This window comes from Erpetoichthys calabaricus, chromosome 1 (genome assembly GCF_900747795.2).
Source record: "Erpetoichthys calabaricus chromosome 1, fErpCal1.3, whole genome shotgun sequence".
NCBI lineage: Eukaryota > Metazoa > Chordata > Cladistia > Polypteriformes > Polypteridae > Erpetoichthys > Erpetoichthys calabaricus.
The window spans coordinates 161255236-161279973 of NC_041394.2; the positions used below are offsets into that span (position 1 = coordinate 161255236).

Here is a 24738-nt window from a genome sequence, read left to right on the forward strand (position 1 = left end):
ATAATTTCAAACGTATTTATTGACTACACTAACTGATAATTTATGCCTTCAAAATGTACTGCTATAAAGTTGAAGGCTAACAGATGAAATAAGTGGTGCTTTGGACAAATTTTTCCAATCAGTTATAAAACAAACAGCTTTGCTGAGGAGCTAACTGGTTCCATGTAAACATAGTGACTTGCAGGAAACGTGGCTGTTTGTTTTCACAATAATGCATGAAATATTTTAACTGTTACAGCAATTCACAGTAATTGACTGATTTAACAAATATCTTAATTCTGATGAAAGGCTACCTGAGCTTACCTGGAGCATAAGTGCTTAATCAATGAGGGCCAATTCATACTTTCACATATGTGTAACTGTGCTGTGAAAGTCATGCACAGACTTTTCTACTTGAATAGCTAAAGTAAAATAAGATTAATAAAAATGCTTTTTTAGGGGCAGGAGCAACAAAGTGTATCTTCTGCTTAAGTGTGAAAGGGCATGTGTCCATATTTTATCATACACGTAGGTATTAAAACTTCATCTCTCTGCTGAAATATATGGAAACCCCAACAGAAAATACTGTGTGTACACTTGACACTCAAGTGTATCAGTATGTTTATATTCCTTAAAAAACATAGGAAAAAAATCACTTCTCAGTAATTTAAGAATGCATTTTGAGACACACTTTCACTCAGTGTTAAAACAAATTCTTACACTCATTAAGCATAACTAGAACTTTTTCTGTCAAATTTATTCTTGCATTATTTTCAGTGTTAAGCAGAGTATCCAGTTTTTAACAAGTAGCAGTGATTAATCGATCAAAGTGGTGTACCATAAGTTTGATGGAAATGGTTTTGTTTTTTTTTTTTTTTTGTTTTTTTTAAACTCTTATTGGATGTTAAAATGCCTTTTGTCAGTGCTTTTAATTAGACAGATGCTGTGACATGCCTTTTTTAAAAGCAAAGCTGTTTTTATTCTTTCAGTCTTCAGCAAGTTAACTTTCTGTGAAAGCTGTTAAGCGTATTATTTGTGATTTATTCTATATAAAGTATATAGTTGCTGGTTGAAGTACTTCAGTTTACCAGTCATTGAGTGCTATTTTGTTTTCAAGAACCACTTCAGAATGATTTGTACACTCAAAATCACAGAGGCCATGGTTTGCTTGTGATTGCTCTGGGGCCTTCTCTTGATAGGTTGTTGTTATGCATAGTTTCCTGAGTAGATATTTTCACCATTCTTGTCCAACACCTTGAAATTCTGAAAATGTTCTAGTGAACCAGTAATATCAGTTATTCTGATAGTAAGAATTATTTTGTCCATCCATACCGCCCTCCTCACACTTGATTTTAAAGTATGTTCTAAGTTTTTAGAACCAGAGTTGTTGTATGATTCTTGCAGCAGTGTTTTGAATTAACTGAAAGCAAGTGTTCTATGTGATAGTACTGCCTGACTTTAATTTGGCCTTTGACATAGTTGATCATACGAACCTCTTAGCAAGGTTAAATCAGCCTTGGCTTGGTTTACCTCATATTTATCTGATAGGAGTTTCTCCATCTCAATAGGCGAGTATATTTTCTGCTTCTGCGAGTTGTTGGGTGCCCCACGGATTTGTCCTTAAACCTTTCTTGTTTTCACTGTATATGCTTCCTCTAGCTCAAATGATCAATTCTTTTAATGGTATCTTCTACAATCTTTATGCGGACGATATTCAGTTTGTTGTTCAGATTCTTTTATCAAAATACCAGTAACGGCGCACTGCACGATAATGTGCAGTGAATACACTTGACTTGAGCATTCATAGTATTCATCCTCTTTCTCTGTACGTTTAGCATTCGTTTGCTTGCTGCTTCCTGAGCAGCTCTTCTTTACTCCACCCTAGCGGCCGCCTGCTTCTTTCGTCGGCATCTTTTTGCGTTAAAACTGAGTGTTCGTTTTTGTGTTGCAATTACTTAGTACGTTTTCTTTAACATTTCACTTAATCTGGCACTTAAGTCTTCAATCTGCCTCAAGAATGATTAGTGAAGGTAATAGGGAATGAGAATGGCGCCCGTATGCATGCGCGCACGGCCGCCCTGCTGCGTGCTGCCAAGAGTTGATTCTACAATAAAATTAAAATAAAAAATACAGAGTGATAAAATCATCACCACGAAAGCGAATAGTAGATGTCACGTAGTATATGTGTACCAAATTTCAAGTCAATAGGTGAAACGGTTTGTGAACTACAGGTGATTTAATATCCTGGACAGACAAACGAACAGCCACGGTAGTGTATTATAGAAGATTTACTGTTTAATAATTTTTATTTATATGCAATGTGCTTCTTATATATTACTTCATACAGTGATACCTTGAGATACAAGTGCCCCAATGTACGAGTTTTTTGAGATACGAGCCGTCACTAGGTCGATTTTTTTGTCTTGAGTTACGAGCCAGAATTCGAAATACGAGCCATCAAAGAGCTTGTCCCGCACATTCCGAGGAACTGACGACAGAGGAGTTGACGGAATTACATATTCAGCAACATACGGAGGTTCTGCAGGAGATCGGTATCGCGGAGGAGGTTATCTGTTAAAGTGAGATAAAGGAAGTGTTTGCAATGTGGGAAAAAGTTTCGAACTTTAAAGAAAAGAAACACCCTGAAAAAATTACAACTGATCATACAGTGGTGCTATTTAATGACGCTTGCCTAACGACTGACTTTATTGAAAAGAAACTGAACTTGCAGCTGCGCTATTTAATGTCACTTGCCTAACGCCTGACTTTACTGAAAAGAAACTGAACGTGCAGCTGCGCTATTTAATGACACTTGCCTAACTCATTTCAGAAACATTCTAAAGGGGAGGACTAAACAAAGCTCCTTGGACAGGTTTCTATTGAAACGCCATGCGAATGAAAGTGATGAAAGCGTGGCAAAAAAGAAAAAAACTAGTGAAAAAGAAAATTAAGTTAAGCAAAAGTGAAGTGAAAGAAAAAAACATTACAATACGCTAATCGGCTTTGCCAACGTCTGTTTATTTCTTTAGATTCTCTTTTATGTATTAGGTTTTATTTTGTTTGTATACGATATTTGTTCATTATAAATACATTTTTCTTATTTTGAAAACATTTAACAAAAAATTGGGGTGGTTTTTTGGGGGCTGACACGAATTAATCTCATTTCAATTCATTTCAATGGGGAAAATTAATTTGAGATACAAGCATTTTGACTTACGAGCTCGGTCACGGAACGAATTAAACTCGTATCTCAAGGTATCACTGTATTCTCATATGATAATGTTAATGTTGTTGATATTGATTTCTGTTATTGTAAATGCTCTTTATTGAAAAATAAAATTGGCAATTAACAAACTTATAAATACATTTTATTTTTTTTCCCTTGCACTCAGTGAGCGAAACCACTGGGTAATCAGCTAGTGTAATATATAATATATCTATCAAGACACTATATAAAAGCGGTCGGGATTGTCCTTCCGTCCCGTGAGTGCAAAGTGTAGCGGTATTCCGCTTATCACAGACTTACTACTTGCGGCTTGTGGTACGAAGCGACGCGATGTGAGCAGAGTTCTGGTGCTCCCATCGTTCCCTTGCTTTTGTGCGCGTTCTTGGAGATTAAGTAGGCTATTTTTAGATTTGTATACAAAGAAATTTTGTCCTGCCTTACTTCTTCTAACTTGGTCACTTCATTAGCAGTCATTCATTGACTTTTGCGACACGACGAAAGGCAAAGCACTCACTCATCACTAATTCTCCAACTTCCCGTGTTAGGTAGAAGGCTGATATTTGGCAGGCTCATTCCTTACAGCTTACTTACAAAAGTTAAGCAGGTTTCATGTAGAAATTCTACGCGTAACGGTCATAACTGAATCCTACTTACGTACATACTGTATATACGTCCATAGCCTGCGGCTCGGTCGCCGTGTGAGGTGGGGTTATGTCCTGCGTCCCCCGACCTCCCATGTAGTTGGCTGCCTGCCTATATTGCGTCCCCCATCCCCACGCCTCCCACGTAGTTGGCCGCGTGCCTATTTTACACGTTTGGAGAACCGCCAATGTCTCTTAAACATGTTAGATTCACAGGTGACCATTTGAGTAGTGGACACTTTGATGTTTATGAATGTTTCAACTCTCAAAAGCTGGATGCGAAGTTATCGATGAAACCGGTTGTATACTTACAATGCTTGACAGATGCCGAATGTCACTTCAGCACAACAAGTCCTGCAAATACTAACGTAATTTAAACAAACCATGAAACTCAAACCGATTATGACAGCAGCAATCCAAGCTGTGAGAAAACAGTAAAAAGGAGGCGTGTCAGACAGCGTGGTACATTTTCTGATGCAGCTAGGCAGAAACAACTTTATGACGCTGCCGCCAAATACTCGCAGAAAAATCCATAAGTTAATAGAGACGCTGCCGCTAAATATTCGCACGCAAATCCACAACTTAATAGGGCTTCTGTTTCTAGGTACGATCCCAATAATAAAAAGCGGATCATACAAAAACAACAGGTTTGGCTCAAAAAACCCGATTTGTGGATTTGCGTACAGCCACCGAAACTTTGTAATGGCATGAGACTTCAGGTCACGTGTCTGCAAATGAACCTAATTGAGGCAACTATTTTTACTGGCAGTGGCTCAGGGGAGAGCTTTTTATTCCTCGCATCCCCGTTATACCCTCTGATCTCCCATTTCAATTCAAACGCCTCCAATTTCCAGTAAGGCTCTGCTTTGCAATGACAATTAAGTCTCGGGGACAAACCCTACAAAAGGTTGGCATTGATTTGAGGCAAGATTGCTTTTCACATGGCCAACTGTACGTTGCATGCTCAAGAGTAAGCTCAGTGCACAGCTTGGTCATATTACAACCGGAGGGCCGAACTGACAACGTGGTATACAAAGAGATCCTTAACAAATAATTATTTGTATATTTTCCCTCAGTTTAAAAATGTTTACTTTTCTTCTTAATAACAATTTTAAGGCAGTATTTCGCCGCTGCGAAGCACTGGTATTTTGCTAGTATGTGTGTGTATATATATATATAATATATATATATATATATAGTTGAAATAGTTTTACGATCAAATAATGCAGAGTACGCGACATGTGTTTCGCCCTAATTCTGGGCTCATCAGGCGTACACACTCACTGCATCCTCTCTCGGGAATCAAACCTTGGATGTCAGCGCTACAGGCGATGCCTCTAACGTTGCGCCACGACGTGTGGTTTGTTCATTTGACAACATGTAGATCGGGGTAATTACATTCATGGCATTCGTAGTCTGAATCGCAATCTGATTGTATGGGTGGTTACCTACCACCACCAGACATCGCCTGTAGCGCTGATGTCCAAGGTTCGATTCCCGCGAGGGGATGCAGTGAGTGTGTACGCCTGATGAGCCCAGAATTAGGGTGAAACATGTGTTGTGTACTCTTTGCATTATTTGACAGTAAAACTATTTCAACCATTCTATGATCTGCTTCTTGCAACTGAAAGGACACCGTGGCGGATGTTAGCCGACTTGTTGACCAACCACAAGCTTTACCTGGTAGGTAACCACCCATACAATCAGATTGTGATTCAGACTACGAATGCCATGAAAATATAAATATATAAATATGAATTTCATACCCTTGATTTGCTTTATTGGGACTGTTTAAGATCATATCCTTGGTTTATTGTATTTGGATTGTACCTTCATAAGATATCTCCATTTTAACCTTCTCTACTTGGCTGCTGGGGTTTGATTCACTCTATACATGCTTTGTCACTTGGCATGTCAGTGGGCTGGGTGTTCACGAATTGTGGTTTGCCTAATTTGCAGAGGCAAAATGGGGGAGGGGGGGAGAGAGCAATGCTTTTTCTTTTTATCCCTTCTACCCCAATAACCAGAACACCAACATAACAATAGGCTCCATAACCATAACACCTGCCAATAATATCTTATGTCAAAGCTATCATATGTAACAATGTACTCTCTTAACCTAAGACTACAAAATGTCAACAAAATAGTGAACTTTGTGAACTGGAATGTTAGGGTGATAATCATGAATTAAAGAGAAAATATTATCTCACTTACTATCTAGGCATTTAGACATGTTATTTGTACAGGAGACTCACTTATTAAGCAAGGACCTGCTTCGGTTGTAAAGAGAGTGAACTAGCCACATTTTTCACTCCAGCTATACAAAGAAAACTAGGGGTGTGGGAATTTTAATACACAGAACTATTCCACTTGTATTGTCAGAGGTAATATCTACATCTGAAGGGCAATGTGTCATGGTGACGGGCAATTTATGTAATACTAAATTTATTTAGATTAATATCTATGCACCTAATGTGGATGATAGAGATTTCTTCCAAAATGTATTTGCATCTATCCCTAAAGTAAACGCTCACATAATAATGATGTCCGGAGACTTTTAAATTCAGACCCAGATAGATCCTCAGCTACAGCAGCGATTTAACATCTAATACTGCAAAGAAAATTACAGTTTTTAAATGGATAATAACTTACCAGACCCATGAAGGTTTTTAAATCCTAACCTAAGAGCATACTCCTCCTTCTCACCTGTACATCATTGTTACTCAAGAATTGATTATTTCCCTATAGAAAATAATTTATTGACCACTGTCAAATCTTACTGCGGTGGGTTGGCACCCTGCACGGGATTGGTTCCTGCCTTGTGCCCTGTGTTGGCTGGAATTGGCTACAGCAGACCCCCGTGACCCTGTGTTCGGATTCAGCGGGTTGGAAAATGGATGGATGGATGGATGTCAGATCTTATAAGTGCATAGCTATTGTTCTCTGTCCATGCCCATCTGATTATGGAGCTTAAATTACAGCATCCTACATACTCCTCTCATAGCTGACGTCTTAATCCCCTAATCATTAGTTAATGAGAACTATACTACAGTATAATTCATATCCATGCAAATTATTTTCTTGAGACGAATTCAGTTATACTTTGGGGAAACTCTGAAGGCATTTTTAAAAGGACAGATTATTTCATTTTTCTCACAAAAATAAATCTTAAACCAAAAAGGTGTCTCAATTAATCGGCGAAATTGCCAGAATAGATCTAGAATACACCAGGTCTCCAAATGAGGCACTTTATAGGAAAAGACTGGTTTTGCAATCAGAATTTAACCTCTTGACTACTAAAGTAACAGAACAGTTCATCTTTAAATCACGACCTCATTATTATGAACATGGAGAGAAGGCCAATAAGATCTTAGCCCAACAAATCCACGAGCAGGAAGTCCGCAATGAAATTACCAACACAGATGGAGATAAAAATATAACTTTCACATTTAAGGAGTACTGCAAGTCCTTATTTTCTACTCAGTTTAAAAAAGATTTAGACACAATCTAATCAGTTTTTCGATTTATTACAGATACCACAACTAGATAGTTAGTGCTGTCGAACTGGATAAACTTCTGACACATTCAGAATTGCTAGATTATATAAACTCACTTCAAAGTGGGAAAGCAGTTGGCCCTGATGTCTGCCCAGTGGATTTTTATAAAAAAAAAAACAAATTTCAAATGTGTTAGCTACACTGTTACTATAGCAACATTTATAGAAGCTAAAGACAATAAAATTCTACCTCAAACTTTTCACCAAGCATTAATTACCATCTTTGCTAAGAAAAATAAGGAATTGCTACATGTGCATCATACAGGGCAGTCTTACTACTGAATAATGACGTTAAGATACTTTCTACAAGGTTCGAGCCAGAAGGATTGAGAAAGTGCTTCCTTCTGTAAGATAAGACCAGACCAGATTTATTAAAGGTAGACACTTAGCTTCTAATCTTCAACATTTGTTAATTGTAACATATTGACCTATTAAACTTAACACACCAGAAATCTTGGTATCTTTTAGATACAAATTTGGGTCCGGCCCAAGCATATTTACATGAATCAAACTACTTGTCCAGAAGCCTCAAACTAGGACATGGGATTCAACAAGGATGCCCCTTATCACCTTGCTCTTTGCATTCGCCATTGAACCACGGGCTATATACTTTTGAAATGCATTAGAGATAAAGGGGATTTTCAGTGAAGGGCTTGAACAGAAAATATCACTATATGCAGCTTGTACTGAAGAATTAAGTTGGTTCGAGATTAAATTACAGCCACTACACACATCCGGTCAGAAATGGATGAAGATGTCCAAATTCTGTTTATTTCTTCCAAAGTGATACAAATGTGAAGGTACAGTTAGGTCCATAAATATTTGGACAGAGACAACTTTTTTCTAATTTTGGTTCTGTACATTACCACAATGAATTTTAAATGAAACAACTCAGATGCAGTTGAAGTGCAGACTTTCAGCATTAATTCAGTGGGGTGAACAAAACGATTGCATGAAAATGTGAGGCAACTAAAGCATTTTTTAACACAATTCCTTCATTTACACTCTCTCTATTGGATCCCAGTGGAATTTAGGATCCTATTCAAAATTCTGGTTCTTACTTACAGAGTTCTGCATTGTCAGTCTCCCCAATATATTATGAACCTCCTTCAACATTACACCGCAGGCCGTGCTCTTAGATCTTCTTTTGGTTCTTTGTACCAGATTAAAGACCTGTGGGGATCGCAGATTTCATTTAATTGCTCCAAGGTTATGGAACAGTCTTCCACTGTTGTTGAGATTAGTGGGATGTATTGAACTGTTTAAGCGTAAGCTTAAGACACATCTATTCAGACAGGCATTTGTGTATCCTTTTTTTGTATTTTGTTTAGGTATTTCATTTTATTCTGTTGTATGTTTTTATATCTGTCTTATTTTTTGTATATCATTTTATTCAATGTTTCATTGTTCAGTGCCTTGTGTCTTTTGTCTGTTAGGTGCTCTATAAATAAATTTTTATTTAACTGTATTTTATCTAGTGGTAGAATCTGGTTTATAATCTGTTAAGCTTGGAAAGATTTCTAGTAAAATGCTTTGTTTTCCCCAGACATAGTTATTATATATCCAAAATTACCAGTGTTATTTTAATGAGAATCGCATATTTTATATATGTGATAATTTTTTTTTCCTTAAGCTTGTTTACTAAATTATTTTATTTTGTTATACATTTTCCATGAGGTAGCAAATTTGATATTATACAGGGTAGGATTCAAAAGTAATGAGCCTTTGTTCAAAAAGACAAATTTATTGAGCAAATCGGTACAACTAATTAATAGTCTTCAAAATAGGCACCTCCTGCATCAATACACTTTTGTAGGCGGCTTTTCCATGACTCGAAGGCGTCCACGTAGGCCTGTTCCGGGATGGCTGCAAGGGCTGCCTTGACATTTGCTTGGATGTCCTTGATCGAGTCAAAGCGTTTTCCTTTCAGCGCTGATTTTAAGTGCGGAAACAAGAAGAAGTCAGAAGGCGACACGTCCGGACTGTAGGGAGGCTGGGGGACCACCGGAACATTCACCCGGGCCAGGTAGGCGCTCACGATGAAGGCGGTGTGGCTGGGCGCGTTATCGTGGTGAAGCTTCCAGCTGTCCTTGATGTCCCTTCGCTTGCGCTCGACGCTTCTTTTCAGCCTTTTCAGGACTTCCAAGTAGTAAGCAGCATTCACGTTCTATCCTTGCGGGACAAACTCGTAGTGGATGATCCCCTTCATTCCGAAGAAGGCAATGAGCATGGTCTTCGTCTTCAATGCGTACCGTTGCTCTAACGAACTCTCCATTCCGCCGTGTAACGCACTACCGCACAGGGGTTCCCGTCAAGGCCGATCCTACCGCTCCGAAAGCTCGGAACGGTAGGAGCTCCGTTGCGTTGTGAAGCCAACACCCACCGTCGCCGTCACTGGCAAGTGGGGCGTGCGGCGAGGTACGTTCGCGTCAGAACAAAATGAGGCTCATTACTTTTGAATCCTACCCTGTATGTGCCATATTTAAATTACCATGTTAAATACATTTTTATAGAAGTGTTCTTTAATATCACAGATATATGTACCTGATTGTTTAGATAAGAGCTTGCTTCTCATTACGATAAGTTTGTTTCAGTGAAATGTCCTAAGTGCTGGATTCTCCAGAAAGAAGGGTGGAGTTTTCAGATATATACAGTATATTGTGAGAATAGAGCTAGGCTTTATAGGCACTTCTGTAAATGTTGCTTACCATTTTTAAATTAATATGTATTTTTTTTAATGGCAGGAGATTTACAAAGACAGGAAGAAATTTTCTGAGCAAGTGTTCAAAGTGGCATCCTCTGACCTAGTTAACATGGGTATTAGTGTGGTCAGCTACACATTAAAAGATGTCCATGATGACCAGGTAATATTTCTTTAATTGATAATGAAATTGTGAAAGATCACTAATGCATGATACACTTTAAATAAATAAATATTTATTTTATTCATCACTTTGTTTAAATAAACAGGCAGTCATATTAGTGAACAGTTTAAAAAACTTATAGAACGTACTGAATATATTAAGTACAGTAAGTTTGCCATAGAGAAATAACACAAATAAGTATGAAAACTAACTGAAGTTTAACAAGCAAAGGCTAAGTTTGTAAAATATTTTTTGTTTTTGCCTTTTTATCCTGCATATGTAATAACTTTTTTTTTTTGTGAACTGTTTTGCTTTGAAGTTTCACTAAACCTTTTTAAACCGAACTTCTTTTACACGGAGAAATTTATTTTGCTATGCATTTAACTCATGCTGGATCCTACCTTGCCAGCTAAGTAGCAGCTCGATTTTGGGAAACTGGAAAAGACGCAGCTTTTAGTTATAAAACTGTTATGGCTGGGCGTTAATTAACTCCGAGAATTATTTTAACGCACGTTAACATAGTTTTTGTTATTATTATTTATAGTACTAGGGTGTTGTACCGTGTTAGCCATTATGAATGTAGTGAAAAGTCAAGCAAAATGACCCCTTTTATTGGTTAACTAAAAGATTACAATATGCAAGCTTTCAAGGCAACTCTGGCCCCTTCTTCAGGCCAAATGTAATACAGAAACTGGAGTTCCCTGTGTTTTATATACACCCTAGGACAAGAAACAACATTGGTAAATCTTTAAGTGAGAAATCTTAAATGTAAAAAATTAATAGACTCCTTCAGGCTAGGGTTCATTTAACAAGAGAGAAGAACAATGTATGGTCAAGATCTTTAGATAACTGTCCAACAAAGTCTTTAGAAGTTTCAAATGAGTTTTTCAAAACAGTGTGGATCTGTAGTCAGGTTGTTTGTGTCAGTCTGAGAGATGCAAGCAATCCTCATACCTGGCCATAAAACTCTTGTCTCTATTCAAACCATGTTGCAATGTGTTAAATTTGAGCATGAGTTTATCTTCCCATTCTTTTCTCTCTTGCTGTGTTCTGAAGTTGTCCATAAGCACTGTGATTTTAAAGTCCCTCTCACAGTGTCCATGGCTGTTGAAGTGGGCCGCTACAGGAACATCTGTGTTGCCACATTTAATGAAAGCCTCCATCTCGCTAGCGGTCAGTAGAGATCAGTGATCTTCTTGTTACATATGCATTTGCTAGAAGGAAAGATAGCTTTGTTGATTTGACCTCGATTCCCTGCGCATGCATGAGTAGAAAAGTGCAAACAGCTTCTAAAATGGCATGCGGAGAGATACCAAACTGAATGCTCAAAGCAAAACTTTTTTCATATTATCGCTGAATCGAAATCTGATTTGTCAGACTCCCATTTTGATGCAAGTTATCTGGAGATGTAGGTTGAAAACGAAAGTGAGGTACAAGCATCAGCTGATCGTGGTGGTGAACACGTTTGTGTAGCTGATGCACCAATGGCAAAGTTTGCCTTGGAGGACAGACACTTACGATGACAGGAGGTACTAACCAGATTGCGTCTCACTGCAGCTGCCACCAGCACACACCTGTCTGACAAAAGCAGCCGGGCAGCTAGCCAACCAACTGTGCATTCCTGCTGGCCGTCAAGCCGCTGGTGCTGCAAATAGGCGCAGACAGCAGGCAAAAATTAAATAATTTTAATCGTTGCCCAGCACTAAAAATGTATTTTATTTATTTATTTAACAACTTAATTGTCTTTGTGATGTGACCGCATTACCAGGTTGCTAGAGTACAGGGGTTGAGCAGTAGAAAGAGTTCCTGTTTTCCATTGTCTGTAACAGGTGTGTGTCTCATGTGTGCATGGCAATCGGAGACCTGCTTGTGTTTTGAAATGACGCGCTCCAGCCAGACGCAGACTGACTAGAACCCTGGAATGAAGATGAGGTTTGGGGAGTTTATTACTGGTTTTCACTTTTGATTCAGTATTTTGATTTCCCAGAGATGCTCCACAGTAATAAGAGGACAATGTAGAAATTTGTTCCTGCAGTGAAATGAGCTAATTGACAAATTTCAATCTCAAAGTTTCAGCCTGAACACCCACCCATGCATTTTGAATTGTATCCATCCCACCTCATGGTTGCCTGCCAAATTGAAATTGACTTAAGGTGGTAGAAGCACAAACAGCAAACTTGAGAAAGGGCATCACTGTGTCCCAGGAGGTAAAGTCATCATGATCCACATGCCTAATCATCATCTTTATAAAGTCTTATTAAATCGTTCAGTCAGGCAATTCACCAATCATGAATTCATGAGGATTGTAAACAGTGGTGCTCAGTGCTTTAATTGCAGAGTAGGAGCAAAGGACGTTCTTAATTAGACTTAATGTTATTTAAAAAGAATTAAGTAGATAGGAACGGTGAGCTTGTTCTTGTTTAGAATGTTTCTAATGAAAGAAATACTCAAGTGAATGGTAGAAATTTGAAACACTTCTTGTTCTTAAGAGATTGAAAATGGTAAAGTTGATCCATACCTGCATTACTGTAAAATTTTATACTACAGTAGTGCTAGGTTTAAAGCTCAATAGGAAAGAGGTAGGACATAAGTGAAGCCTTCCAGAGAGGGAGTTGGAATGAATATAGGACAACATTAGTCATGTTTAGGCCTTTATTGCAGGGTTAACTTTTTAGAAACAGAATGCAAGCCCCTTCCCTTGAACTAGAAAGCTGAAGCCTGCCTCTTTTCTGTATGTATAAAATTCCCTGAAAAATGTTTTCATTTATATATAATTTTTTTTATTTAAATGTAACATTGAGATCTCCAAATGCAAAATTTCATAATACCCGTTTATATTTAAAATTGAATATTTTATCAGTGAAAATTTATCGTAAATACCCTACTTTGGTTTACAGGTCAGGATAACTATTTTTTTCCCCATTTTCATATAATTTCTAGAGAGCATAGTAAAATACACCACATAGCCAGAAAAACAAAAAATACTGTCAGTAACTTGAAAATGTCGTGTTTTATATTTTGATAGTACGATATTGTATATATTTGTTTGAAATTGTCATTTTCATCTCTTATTGCTACTTCTACTTATTATTTCTACTTATTTAGAAATTTGGCTGTATAATGAGCCAGGTTTTGAGGGAGATGCTACAAGTAAATAAGCCGACAAGGTGAAGTAACCAACAGCCCAAAATCAATCACTCAGCAGCCTATATTGTGATTCAGCTGAATGCAGAAAGCACCCAAGCTACTGCAGAAAGAGGGATAAAGATGAACTCTACACTGGCAGGAATTGCGGTGTAGTGGTTAAGGCTTTGGACTTCAAACCCTGAGGTCATGAGTTCAGATCCTGCTACTCACACTGTGACCCAGAGCAAGTCACTTGGTATCCCTGTGCTCCAATTGGAAAACCAAAAGAAATGTAACCATTTGTATCATAAATGTAAGCCACCTTGGATAAAGGTGTCAGCCAAATAAGTAAATGAAAACGAATGTTATTTGCTTCTGTTCTCTGCCCGTGGATGGCACATTTACATGTTGTATAGTCGTACATTCCAGCACATAAACCTGAAGTTTTCTGGCCTAAAATACAGATGGCTTCACCTACCAAAAATATTTAGTTCGTTTACAATTTAACAGGAAAATATGTGATTTGGAGGACTGCTTTAGGAACTTAATAGTGATTGGGCAAACTGAAAATTGGATCGACTCTGTTAGTTTAGACAATTCAGATACTTCTGATATGGCTTCAGTCTCTCCATGTCCCTCTGTAGTCCGCGCACAGCAGCGATTTATAGTGTTCTAAGAAATCAAAATTTAATCCGTCGGCACCCAGGGCACTAATTTGGACCCAGAACAGATTCTCGGCACTCCGCAGTGCACTGTGGAGCCCGAGAACAATAAAGAGCTCATAATTAGCGAGTACATAGTGCGGAATGTAAGAATTCCAAACTATGTTAATCCAACAGTTAATTTTAAATGCCTCCCAGGGGTGAAGGTATTTGACATTGAAGTTAAACTGAATCTTCAGACTGACAAAGTAGTATCTACCTTATTGCTGAATGTTGGTACTAAAGATATTTATTTACAGAAATCTGGTATTAAAGGGGATCTTCATCTGTCTATGCACTAAATCAAAAAGAAATTGTTGGAATTTAATTGTGTCTGGCCCCTTACTAAGTTTAGATAGATAGATAGATACTTTATATAGAGGGGATGTGATTTATAGCAGATTGCATTCCCTTCACTGCTGGTTAGAAACTTGGTGTGCAAGTAAAAGCATAAGCTTTGTGAATAATTGGGAGGATTTTTAGGAAAGGCCTGGATTTTTTTAAGAGAGATGGTCTTCATCCTAACTGGAGGGGATCTTTTGTTTTATCCCAAGATTTGGCACCAAAACTGCCAGGTTGAATGATCAGAGCACCATCCAGACTGTAGTCTTAAGACCTTAAATTGCAGGCTGTTGTTTATCCCACCTGCTACTACCCTGTAGCTGTCCCCAGAATCCTTGCTGTGGGGCATCTTATAAGTTTATCATTCATGTATTCCTTTAATGATTTGATAGTAAAAAAAAAATAGGTGCATAATTAGACCAAGAGATAAACCCAGATCCTCCACTGGGGTACCTGTAATAATAATGTAATTCAAATTAAAACAAAAATATACCACCAGAAAACCTTTTGCAGTTTTAAATGCTACCTATTAAACATTCACTCTCTTGGAAGTAAAGATGCTTTGGAAAATTACATTATATTAAGTATAGAATCTGATTCGTGTCTTCTCACTGAAATCTGCCTTAGTAGATCTGATACTATTCCCCTAGCTAAAGCGTCACCAGATGGATTTGCATTCCTTTATAAATCTTGAGATTCTGGTCAAGGAGGTGGCCTTGGAATAATTCTTTTGTAACAAAATGCAAACCTCTCCTAAAAATGTAGGCAGATTCACATCTTTTTAGGCACTTCTTATATATTAAAACAAATTCTACCTCAATTATTGTGCTAAGTTCTACAAACCACCGGCGCCATATTCATTGTTCATGACTGAATTTAGCAACCTTTTATGTGTTTTTTTTTTTTTTTTTTTTTGGCTCTAAATTATGATTGTGTAGTGTTGATGGGGGTTTTAATTCATATGATGTGGAACCTGACACTTTTACCAAATGTTTTATTAATTTTTTAAATTCAGTTAGATTTTGTCAGATTGTCAATGGTCCAACTTATAATCATAACTTCATATCAGATCTAATTGTAACGTGCAGAGTTGAAATTCAAAATGTAGATATTACTCCATTAAATTATTATTATACACTCCTTAATTACGTTTAATTTGGTTCTGGCCTTACCGGTGCAGTTACTGATTAAAACAGAGAGAGTACATCATCTTATTGTATCTCTGCTTCAAATTTGTGGATATTTTGACTAAGTCAAGTGTAATCGTGGAACACAATTTAGTTCAACTAATATCAAATTATAATATGACCTTGAGAGAGGCTTTGGATACAGTGGCTCCTCCTAAAACAAAAGTGATTAAAAGCACATAGAAATTACCCTGGTTTAATGAGAGCACTCAAGCTCTTAACTCTTTTTGAGGACGCATGTCAACAAAAGTCGACATCCAAGGGTAGAGGGCGACAATCAGCTGTTAATGGCGACAAAACTCACTGTTACGTCACAGGCATTCTCTCTCTGCTTGGAGAAATGTTACACTCATTGACTCTGCATCTAATCCTTGTGTGTATGTGTTACGAAATCTAAACAAAGGAAAGATGGCATCGACATTCTCACGAGGGAGCGAAGAGAGTGCAGAAAAAAAAATACTCCACAGACGATGTTTTGCGCATTATCGCCGAGTCGGATTCTGATTTTTCAGAATCTGATTTTGTTGAGAGTCATCAGGAGATCGAGCAAGAGAGTGAGTAACTGGCATCAGCTGATCAGACACCAGCCGATGCCGCCCCAGTTGATTGGCTGCCAGCTGAGTGCATTCGCGCAGCCGATGTACCTATGGCAAGGTTCGCATGGGAGGAATACCCAGATATTGATCCGAAGGAGCCAGACTGGCTGCTGGACTTCATAAGACAGCATGGCTTGCTGTTGGACACGACAGATCACCAGCCGCTGGACTGTTCTATCCTGAGACACATGCCTTCACAGTTGGAAGCCAGACAGGCTGAAGATAAGAAAAGAGGTGACAATACGGTTTTCATGCAGGCGGAAAACTTGGTGGCAGTGGCATGGCACAATGTCAAACAGGTGACTTGTCTCTCTACAGTACACACTAATATATGTGTGAGAGTGCAGCAACAGACAATTGAAAAGGAAGCACCAGTGCAACACGTATTGTAAGCAGTGTAATGTGGCAGTGCATGCAATTGGCTGCTTTGAGCGATACCATACTTTGCAGGACTTTGCTGTGTAACATGTATGTGATATGTATGTGAAATCATAAAGTATGCAGGCTCATACAACATGCAAGACAGTGACATTTGTCAAAAGTAAGAATTTTTTGTTGATTTTGATATGTTAAAACATTGCTTTATGTTCTTTTTTTAAAAAAAAAAAAAAAAAAAAAAAAGTTTTTGGAAAAATATTCAGCCCTGGGAGAAAAGAAACACAAAATAAAAATTAGCCCTAAAAGAGTTAGTGTTAGAAACTGGGCCGCAGATGAACAATAAAGCTGCAGGTCTTTCGAACTGCATTGACAGAAAATGCTCTCTTTAAAGCCTCCTGAGAGTATTGTTCTAAGTAATAGCTTATAGCCACTGTTCTAAATGGTACACGAGGATTATTATTACCTAACGAATGGAAATTCAGAACTACAGTGCAGTATATCAACAGACATTAACAGTACAGACTTTATGAACTTTAATGAGAATATCAAAAATATATTATTGCAGATCCAATGTTGTCCTTAATTAGATATTTTAGGGAGTTAAAATGTAGCGGTCAGGGGCCGCTAAGATTCACACCGTCAAAGGTGACAGTGATTTATTTATTTTAATAGAGGAGACCCCAGGAACGTCCCCAGCCTTGGATCGACCCACACACACTCTCTACAGAGACCATGAACGCACACTGGGAAAGGTAAACAATTAAGAATACAATGAAATAAAATGAACTACATGAAAACAGTAATACCAACCCTGACCCGTTCGGCGATATTACATTTAACATATATACACAAACACCACACAGCAAAGTTCATGAAAACCAAACCGGATGAAAAATGGGAGGTGACGAAATTAAGTCCAGCAATCTGTAGGTTGAACGGGTGAAGGAAAACACGGTCCTACCGGTAGTTGCAGAAAGGATGAAGTCGGATGGATTGTTCAGGAGCGCTGAACAATCTTTTCTTCCAGGAAAGCAAATGAAATCCAAATGCAGTCCTCAGAACAAAGGTATACAGACGAACCAGACCCCAACAAACGAATGCAGTCCAGGACACAATGATTAAATATGGCTCAGTTAAACAGCAGACAGAACGACAGAGAAATGCAACATAACACGTACAACAACAAAACAAACCTCTCCTACTTTTGCCCTCTGCCCTCCTTTTAACCTCCTTTGACCCCAGCAGCCCCTGAAAGGACTGCTAGGAGATGCAGTTCTCATTTAGTAGCACTGCTACAATCCCCACCCCCAGGCCATGGTGTACGGCCGAACCAAGGCTTGAGATTAGAGATGTTAACAGTGTCTATTTTCTTAGTCCCTGGCAATCCCCACTCCACTGCGTAGGTCACTGGTCCCTTCTTTTGAACAACCATAGCCGGGCCGAACCACTTAGGAGCCAGTTTAGCCATGAATTTCTCAGAGGCTTTGGAGAGGGGTGAGTCCTGATCCAGACTCTCTCCCCAACCGAGAATTGCACAGGCTTATGTCTCCGGTTGTACAATTAAGATTGTCTGGACTGGGACTTCACCATCCTCTCCTTTACCTGTTGTGTGATTTGTTGTATAGTCTGCAAGTGATTATGTAGTGATGAGTCTGGTTTCGGTGGGTTGTGCTCGATTATCCTTTCTAGCAGACCATTTATCTGTCTGCCTAGAGCGAACAATGCAGGGGTTTCACCCGTAACCTCGTGCACCGCCGTGTTCAATGCGAACCGCAGCTCAGGCAGCCACTTTGTCCAATCCTGATGGTGGTCTCCGACGAAGGATACTATCATGGTCTTCAGGGTCCGATTCACCCGCTCAGTGCAATTAGATTGGGGATGGTATGCTGTCGTTTTCAGGTGAACCACCCCCGATTGTTTTCACAATTCTTTGGCCTCTGAGCCAGTAAACTGTGGGCCCCGATCTGTAATGATGTTCTTTGGTACCCCCCATCGGGTAAATACAGTGGTGTGAAAAACTATTTGCCCCCTTCCTGATTTCTTATTCTTTTGCATGTTTGTCACACAAAATGTTTCTGATCATCAAACACATTTAACCATTAGTCAAATATAACACAAGTAAAACACAAAATGCAGTTTGTAAATGGTGGTTTTTATTATTTAGGGAGAAAAAAAAATCCAAACCTACATGGCCCTGTGTGAAAAAGTAATTGCCCCCTGAACCTAATAACTGGTTGGGCCACCCTTAGCAGCAATAACTGCAATCAAGCGTTTGCGATAACTTGCAATGAGTCTTTTACAGCGCTCTGGAGGAATTTTGGCCCACTCATCTTTGCAAAATTGTTGTAATTCAGCTTTATTTGAGGGTTTTCTAGCATGAACCGCCTTTTTAAGGTCATGCCATAGCATCTCAATTGGATTCAGGTCAGGACTTTGACTAGGCCACTCCAAAGTCTTCATTTTGTTTTTCTTCAGCCATTCAGAGGTGGATTTGCTGGTGTGTTTTGGGTCATTGTCCTGTTGCAGCACCCAAGATCGCTTCAGCTTGAGTTGATGAACAGATGGCCGGACATTCTCCTTCAGGATTTTTTGGTAGACAGTAGAATTCATGGTTCCATCTATCACAGCAAGCCTTCCAGGTCCTGAAGCAGCAAAACAACCCCAGACCATCACACTACCACCACCATATTTTACTGTTGGTATGATGTTCTTTTTCTGAAATGCTGTGTTCCTTTTACGCCAGATGTAACGGGACATTTGCCTTCCAAAAAGTTCAACTTTTGTCTCATCAGTCCACAAGGTATTTTCCCAAAAGTCTTGGCAATCATTGAGATGTTTCTTAGCAAAATTGAGACGAGTCCTAATGTTCTTTTTGCTTAACAGTGGTTTGCGTCTTGGAAATCTGCCATGCAGGCCGTTTTTGCCCAGTCTCTTTCTTATGGTGGAGTCGTGAACACTGACCTTAATTGAGGCAAGTGAGGCCTGCAGTTCTTTAGACGTTGTCCTGGGGTCTTTTGTGACCTCTCGGATGAGTCGTCTCTGCGCTCTTGGGGTAATTTTGGTCGGCCGGCCACTCCTGGGAAGGTTCACCACTGTTCCATGTTTTTGCCATTTGTGGATAATGGCTCTCACTGTGGTTCGCTGGAGTCCCAAAGCTTTAGAAATGGCTTTATAACCTTTACCAGACTGATAGATCTCAATTACTTCTGTTCTCATTTGTTCCTGAATTTCTTTGGATCTTGGCATGATGTCTAGCTTTTGAGGTGCTTTTGGTCTACTTCTCTGTGTCAGGCAGCTCCTATTTAAGTGATTTCTTGATTGAAACAGGTGTGGCAGTAATCAGGCCTGGGGGTGGCTACGGAAATTGAACTCAGGTGTGATACACCACAGTTAGGTTATTTTTTAACAAGGGGGCAATTACTTTTTCACACAGGGCCATGTAGGTTTGGATTTTTTTTCTCCCTAAATAATAAAAACCATCATTTAAAAACTGCATTTTGTGTTTACTTGTGTTATATTTGACTAATGGTTAAATGTGTTTGATGATCAGAAACATTTTGTGTGACAAACATGCAAAAGAATAAGAAATCAGGAAGGGGGCAAATAGTTTTTCACACCACTGTATCTCATCCTTCAGGGTGGAACATATCTTCTTGGCGGTGGCATTAGCCAAAGGGAATAGCTCCACCCATCGGGTAAAATAGTCCACAACCACCATCAGGTAGGTCTTCCGGTCCTTACTAGCAGGAAATGGTCCCATTAGGTCCACGCCTAGGCTTTCCCCTGGGGTAGTGATGGTTACTAGTTGAAGCTTTCCTGAGGGTAGACCAGGTGGGGTTTTGTATTGCTGACAGGTGGTACAAGTCTGGACATGGGACCAGACGTCTTTGCGTATAGTCAGCCACCATGCCACCTCCAAGATTTTAAACAGTGTCTTAGTACGTCCAAGGTGACCACCGATCAGGCTATCATGGTAATACTGTAGGAACTTGGGCACTACCAACTGGTAATGGTAACCCCGATCTTTTGTTGGGACACAGCGATAGAGTGCCCCTTGAAGTTCCCTATAATTTATGCGGTCAGGCCTCCACCATGAGCCCTCTCTCAACCCCTTACATACTGGTTGAGATTGAACGATTTCTTGCATGTTCAGGGGAAGATCAGGCCAAGGGTTAGAGACCGATACCGCTCATACCATTGGTACGGGCTCGTGCACCCGTGATAAAGCATCGGGCACAACATTAGCACAACCCTTCCGATAGCACACCCTGAACGTGAACTGTTGGAGGCGCAATTCCCACCTTGTTAGCCTAGACGTGGTCTTCGGGCAATTGAATGCCCAAGTCAGAGCCCTATGGTCAGTGTAGACTTCAAACGATGTTCCCTCCAGGAAGTGACACCACTTTTCCACGGCCCACACGACAGCGAGGCATTCCTTCTCGGTGGTGGAATAATTATACTCGGCACCCTTTAGTGACCGTGAAGCATAGGCCACCACTCTTTCCTCTCCTTGACTAGTTTGCGTGAGAAGGGCGCCGAGCCCGAGGTCACTTGCGTCTGTGTGGACCTGAAAGGTTAATGAAGGATCAAGCTGTGCCAGGACTGGAGGTGATATCAGTGCCTGTTTGAGTCTTTCAAAGGAGTCCTGGCATGTTGGTGACCACTCCCAGGGGATCCCTTCCTCAGCAGCTGGAACAAAGGGGCAGCGATGTCGGCAAACCTATGCACAAATTTATGGAACCACCCAGCCATCTCCAGGGAGCGCTGGAGACTTTTTACCTCCTGGGGCACGGGGTAGTCCAAGATGGACTTAATTTTCTTTGGGTCCACATGGACCCCGTCTGCTGATACCACATGGCTGAGGAAGTTCAGATGGTCTTGTTGAAATCTACACTTCTTGGTGTTGAGGGTCAGATGAGCCTTATGCAGTCGCTGGAAGATGTGGTCGAGGTCCTTTAGATGTTGTTGTACAGATGGGGAGAATACAGTGATGTCATAGATATTGTATAAACAAAACGGGTCTTCCCAATGAGTCCCCGGAGGACCTGCTCCATTAGCCGTTGGAATGATGCCCCAGCATTTTTAAGTTCAAAGGGCATCACCCGAAACTGGAACAACCCCTCCGGGGTGATGACGGCGGTCTTCTCCATGCTACTCTTCCCCATCCTCACCTGCCAATACCTGGACTTCAAATCTAGGGAGCTGAATACTGCTGCAAAGACTCCAAGATGTCATGAATGAGTGGCATGGGGTAAGCGTCATCCAAGGTCGTCTTGTTCAGCTCCCCATAGTCCACACAGAATCGGTAGGTCCCGTTGGCCTTCTGAACGAGCACCGCAGGGCTAGCCCATGGCGAGGTGGAAGGCTCGATGACCCCCTCCGCCAACATCTGGTCAACCCACTCCTTTATTATTATTCTTTTCAGAGGCAACACTCTGTAGGCTCGGTGCTGAACTGGGACAGGGTCGACTGTGTGAATGTGATGACCCACCACCTTAGTCCGATCCAATTTGTCCGTCCACACAGAGTGCCACCTCCTAAGCATTGGCTGAACGAGCTCCGGCTGTTCAAGAATAGCCTTCTCTATAGGGCTGGGCTCATCCACCAACTGCGCGAGATAATAACACAAGTTAGGCCAAACCAGATCGCTTTGAGCCTTCGTCCCAAACCGATAGACTTCACCCCCGGCAACACATACTCCAGCCGCGACAGATGGATAGTAAGACCTACCGACACAAGAGAGTCCATTCCCAATAATAAGGGCATTGACAGGTGGTCATCTTCATGATGTAAACCTCCGTCTCCCAGTGTGTCTCATGTAAGCAGAGCCTCATAGGAACCCTGGACCTGGCCCCGTGCGCCCTTCCATCCGCAAGAAAGAATTTTAGTTTTGCACTTCCCCATAACTGCTCATGAGGCACAAGCTGTATTTCATAAGGGTATAAGTGCTCCCTGTATCTACGACTGCCTCTCCAGTGACACCTCGCACTTGTACGAGCACCACTAAGAGGGGCAAGGTGGCTTGCACCAGGGTGAGATCGGCACGGGGATCCACTGGGGCCTTTCCTCGTGGTTTGGGACAGGGGACATCCCGAGACGTGGGACCCTTTCGGGACCCACTAATCCCGATAGCTGCCCAGTCCTTTTCCACTCGGTTCCCCACCTTCACCAACTCATCAACCGACTTCACGACCTCCGTCAGAGTAGTTGCCACCCGAGGGTCACATGCAACAAGGGCACGTCGCAATATCTCTTCCTCACGTATGTCAGATCACCACTTCAGGCACAACACATGGAATTCAAAGACAAAGTTCCTGAGACTCTGCGATGGCTTTTGTACAAAGGTCCGGAGCTTTTTGTCCAACAGCACCTAGTCTTCATCTGAGAGGAACGCTTTCAGGAAGGCAGCGCGAAACTCCGCCCAGGTATTACACTTGTGCCGCTCAGCAAACCACCAAGAGCGCCGGCCCGCTGAGTGCCGCGTTCAGGAATCCCAGCAGCTCGGTTCCACTCAGAGGATGCAGTTCCACGAACAAGTCAACCTCTTCTACAAAGTCGACAATGCCCGTGGGTGCACACTGAGGGGCCAGCTTAGGGAACTCCATCCGCGGCATCGCAGCGGACAAGGACGGCTGTCCCCAGTTGTTCCCCACTCCTGCTAAAGGAGTTGACTGCCCCAGTGGCTGCGTGACGGCACGCCAGCTTTCCTGCACCTGCCTCCTGATCTCCTCTCTCACATTGGCTTCCAGGCTCTGCACACACTTCGCAAAGGACTGTTCCAGACACTGCACCCTCACAACTGCCTCGCCGGAAACTTGGGTGGCCATGGCATCGATGAGATCATGGATGGTTTCATCTCGATTGAGAAAACTGCGGGCGATGTCATCCACCCGTGTCTCTAGCTGTTCTAGGCGCAGCATCAGATCATGTAGAAGCCGTCCCTCGCAGGTCTCTGGCTGCTCCGGACTGGAGACACACAAGGAATCCAGTAGGCTCAACTCCTCCTCGGGAGGGGCTCTGACCGTAACGTGACGTGGCCTAGGCAGCGGTCCACTCAGTTCAAGCTCCTTGCCCTGCACTGCGCTTACAACAGGCATGCTTCTGAAAGGGGTGTATGTAAAGTCGGCTAGAAGGGAACGTAAATAACCCTGGCTCCTACCCGGCTCGCCAAAATCTGTAGTGGGTAGGGGCCGCTAAGATGCACACCGTCAAAGGTAACGGTGATTGATTTATTTTAATAGAGGAGACCCCAGGAACGTCCCCAGCCTTGGATTGACCCACACACACTCTCTACAGAGACCACTAACGCACACTGGGAAGGATAAACGATTAAGAATATAATGAAATAAAATTAACTAAATGAAAACAATATAAATACCACCCCTGACCCCTTCAGCGATATTACATTTAACATATATACACAAACACCACACAGCAAAGTCCATGAAAACCAAACTGGATGAAAAATGGGAGGTGACGAAATTTAAGTCCAGCGATCTGTAGGTTGAAAGGGTGAAGGAAAACCACAGTCCTACTGGTAGTTGCTGAATTGATGAAGTCAGATGGATTGTTCAGGAGCGCTCCTTTTCTTCCAAGAAAGCAAATGAAATCCAAACGCAGTCCTCAGAACAAAGGTATACAGACGAACCAGACCCCAACAAACGAATACAGTCCAGGTCACAATGATTAAATATGGCTCAGTTAAACAGCAGGCAGAACGACAGAGAAATGCAACATAACACGTACAACAACAAAACAAACCTCTCCTCCTTTTGCCCTCTGCCCTCCTTTTAACCTCCTTTGACCACCTTTGACCCCAGCAGCCCCTGAAAGGACTGCTGGGAGATGCAGTTCTTATTTAGTAGCACTGCTACAAAAGGAGTGAATGGATGAGAACTACTTCGTCTCTGAACACAAATAAAACAAAAATGTTAATTATTAGAGGGAATGATGCTGATTGCAAAAATAACTTGTCATTATTTAAATCAGTTGGAATAACCCTTCGTTTTACTGAATCAATCTAGGCATTATCTTTGACACTAGCATGTCACTTAAAGTGCCCATTATAGCACTTTACTACATTGCTAATACTTTATTTTTCCCCATCCTAACAATGTTGGAAAACTAAGGTGTTTTCTAAAT

The 24738-nt window shown here is 40.9% G+C and overlaps 1 protein-coding gene across 1 annotated transcript in view; it reads left to right on the forward strand.

Moving 5' to 3' along the window:
* Positions 1 to 24738, forward strand: part of LOC114656464 (flotillin-1) — a 168715-nt gene that overhangs the window by 52187 nt on the left and 91790 nt on the right. Inside the window, exon 6 of the mRNA XM_028808129.2 lies at positions 10147 to 10266. Coding sequence (XP_028663962.1) covers positions 10147 to 10266 — 120 coding nt within the window. The remainder of the gene's footprint in view (positions 1 to 10146; positions 10267 to 24738) is intronic.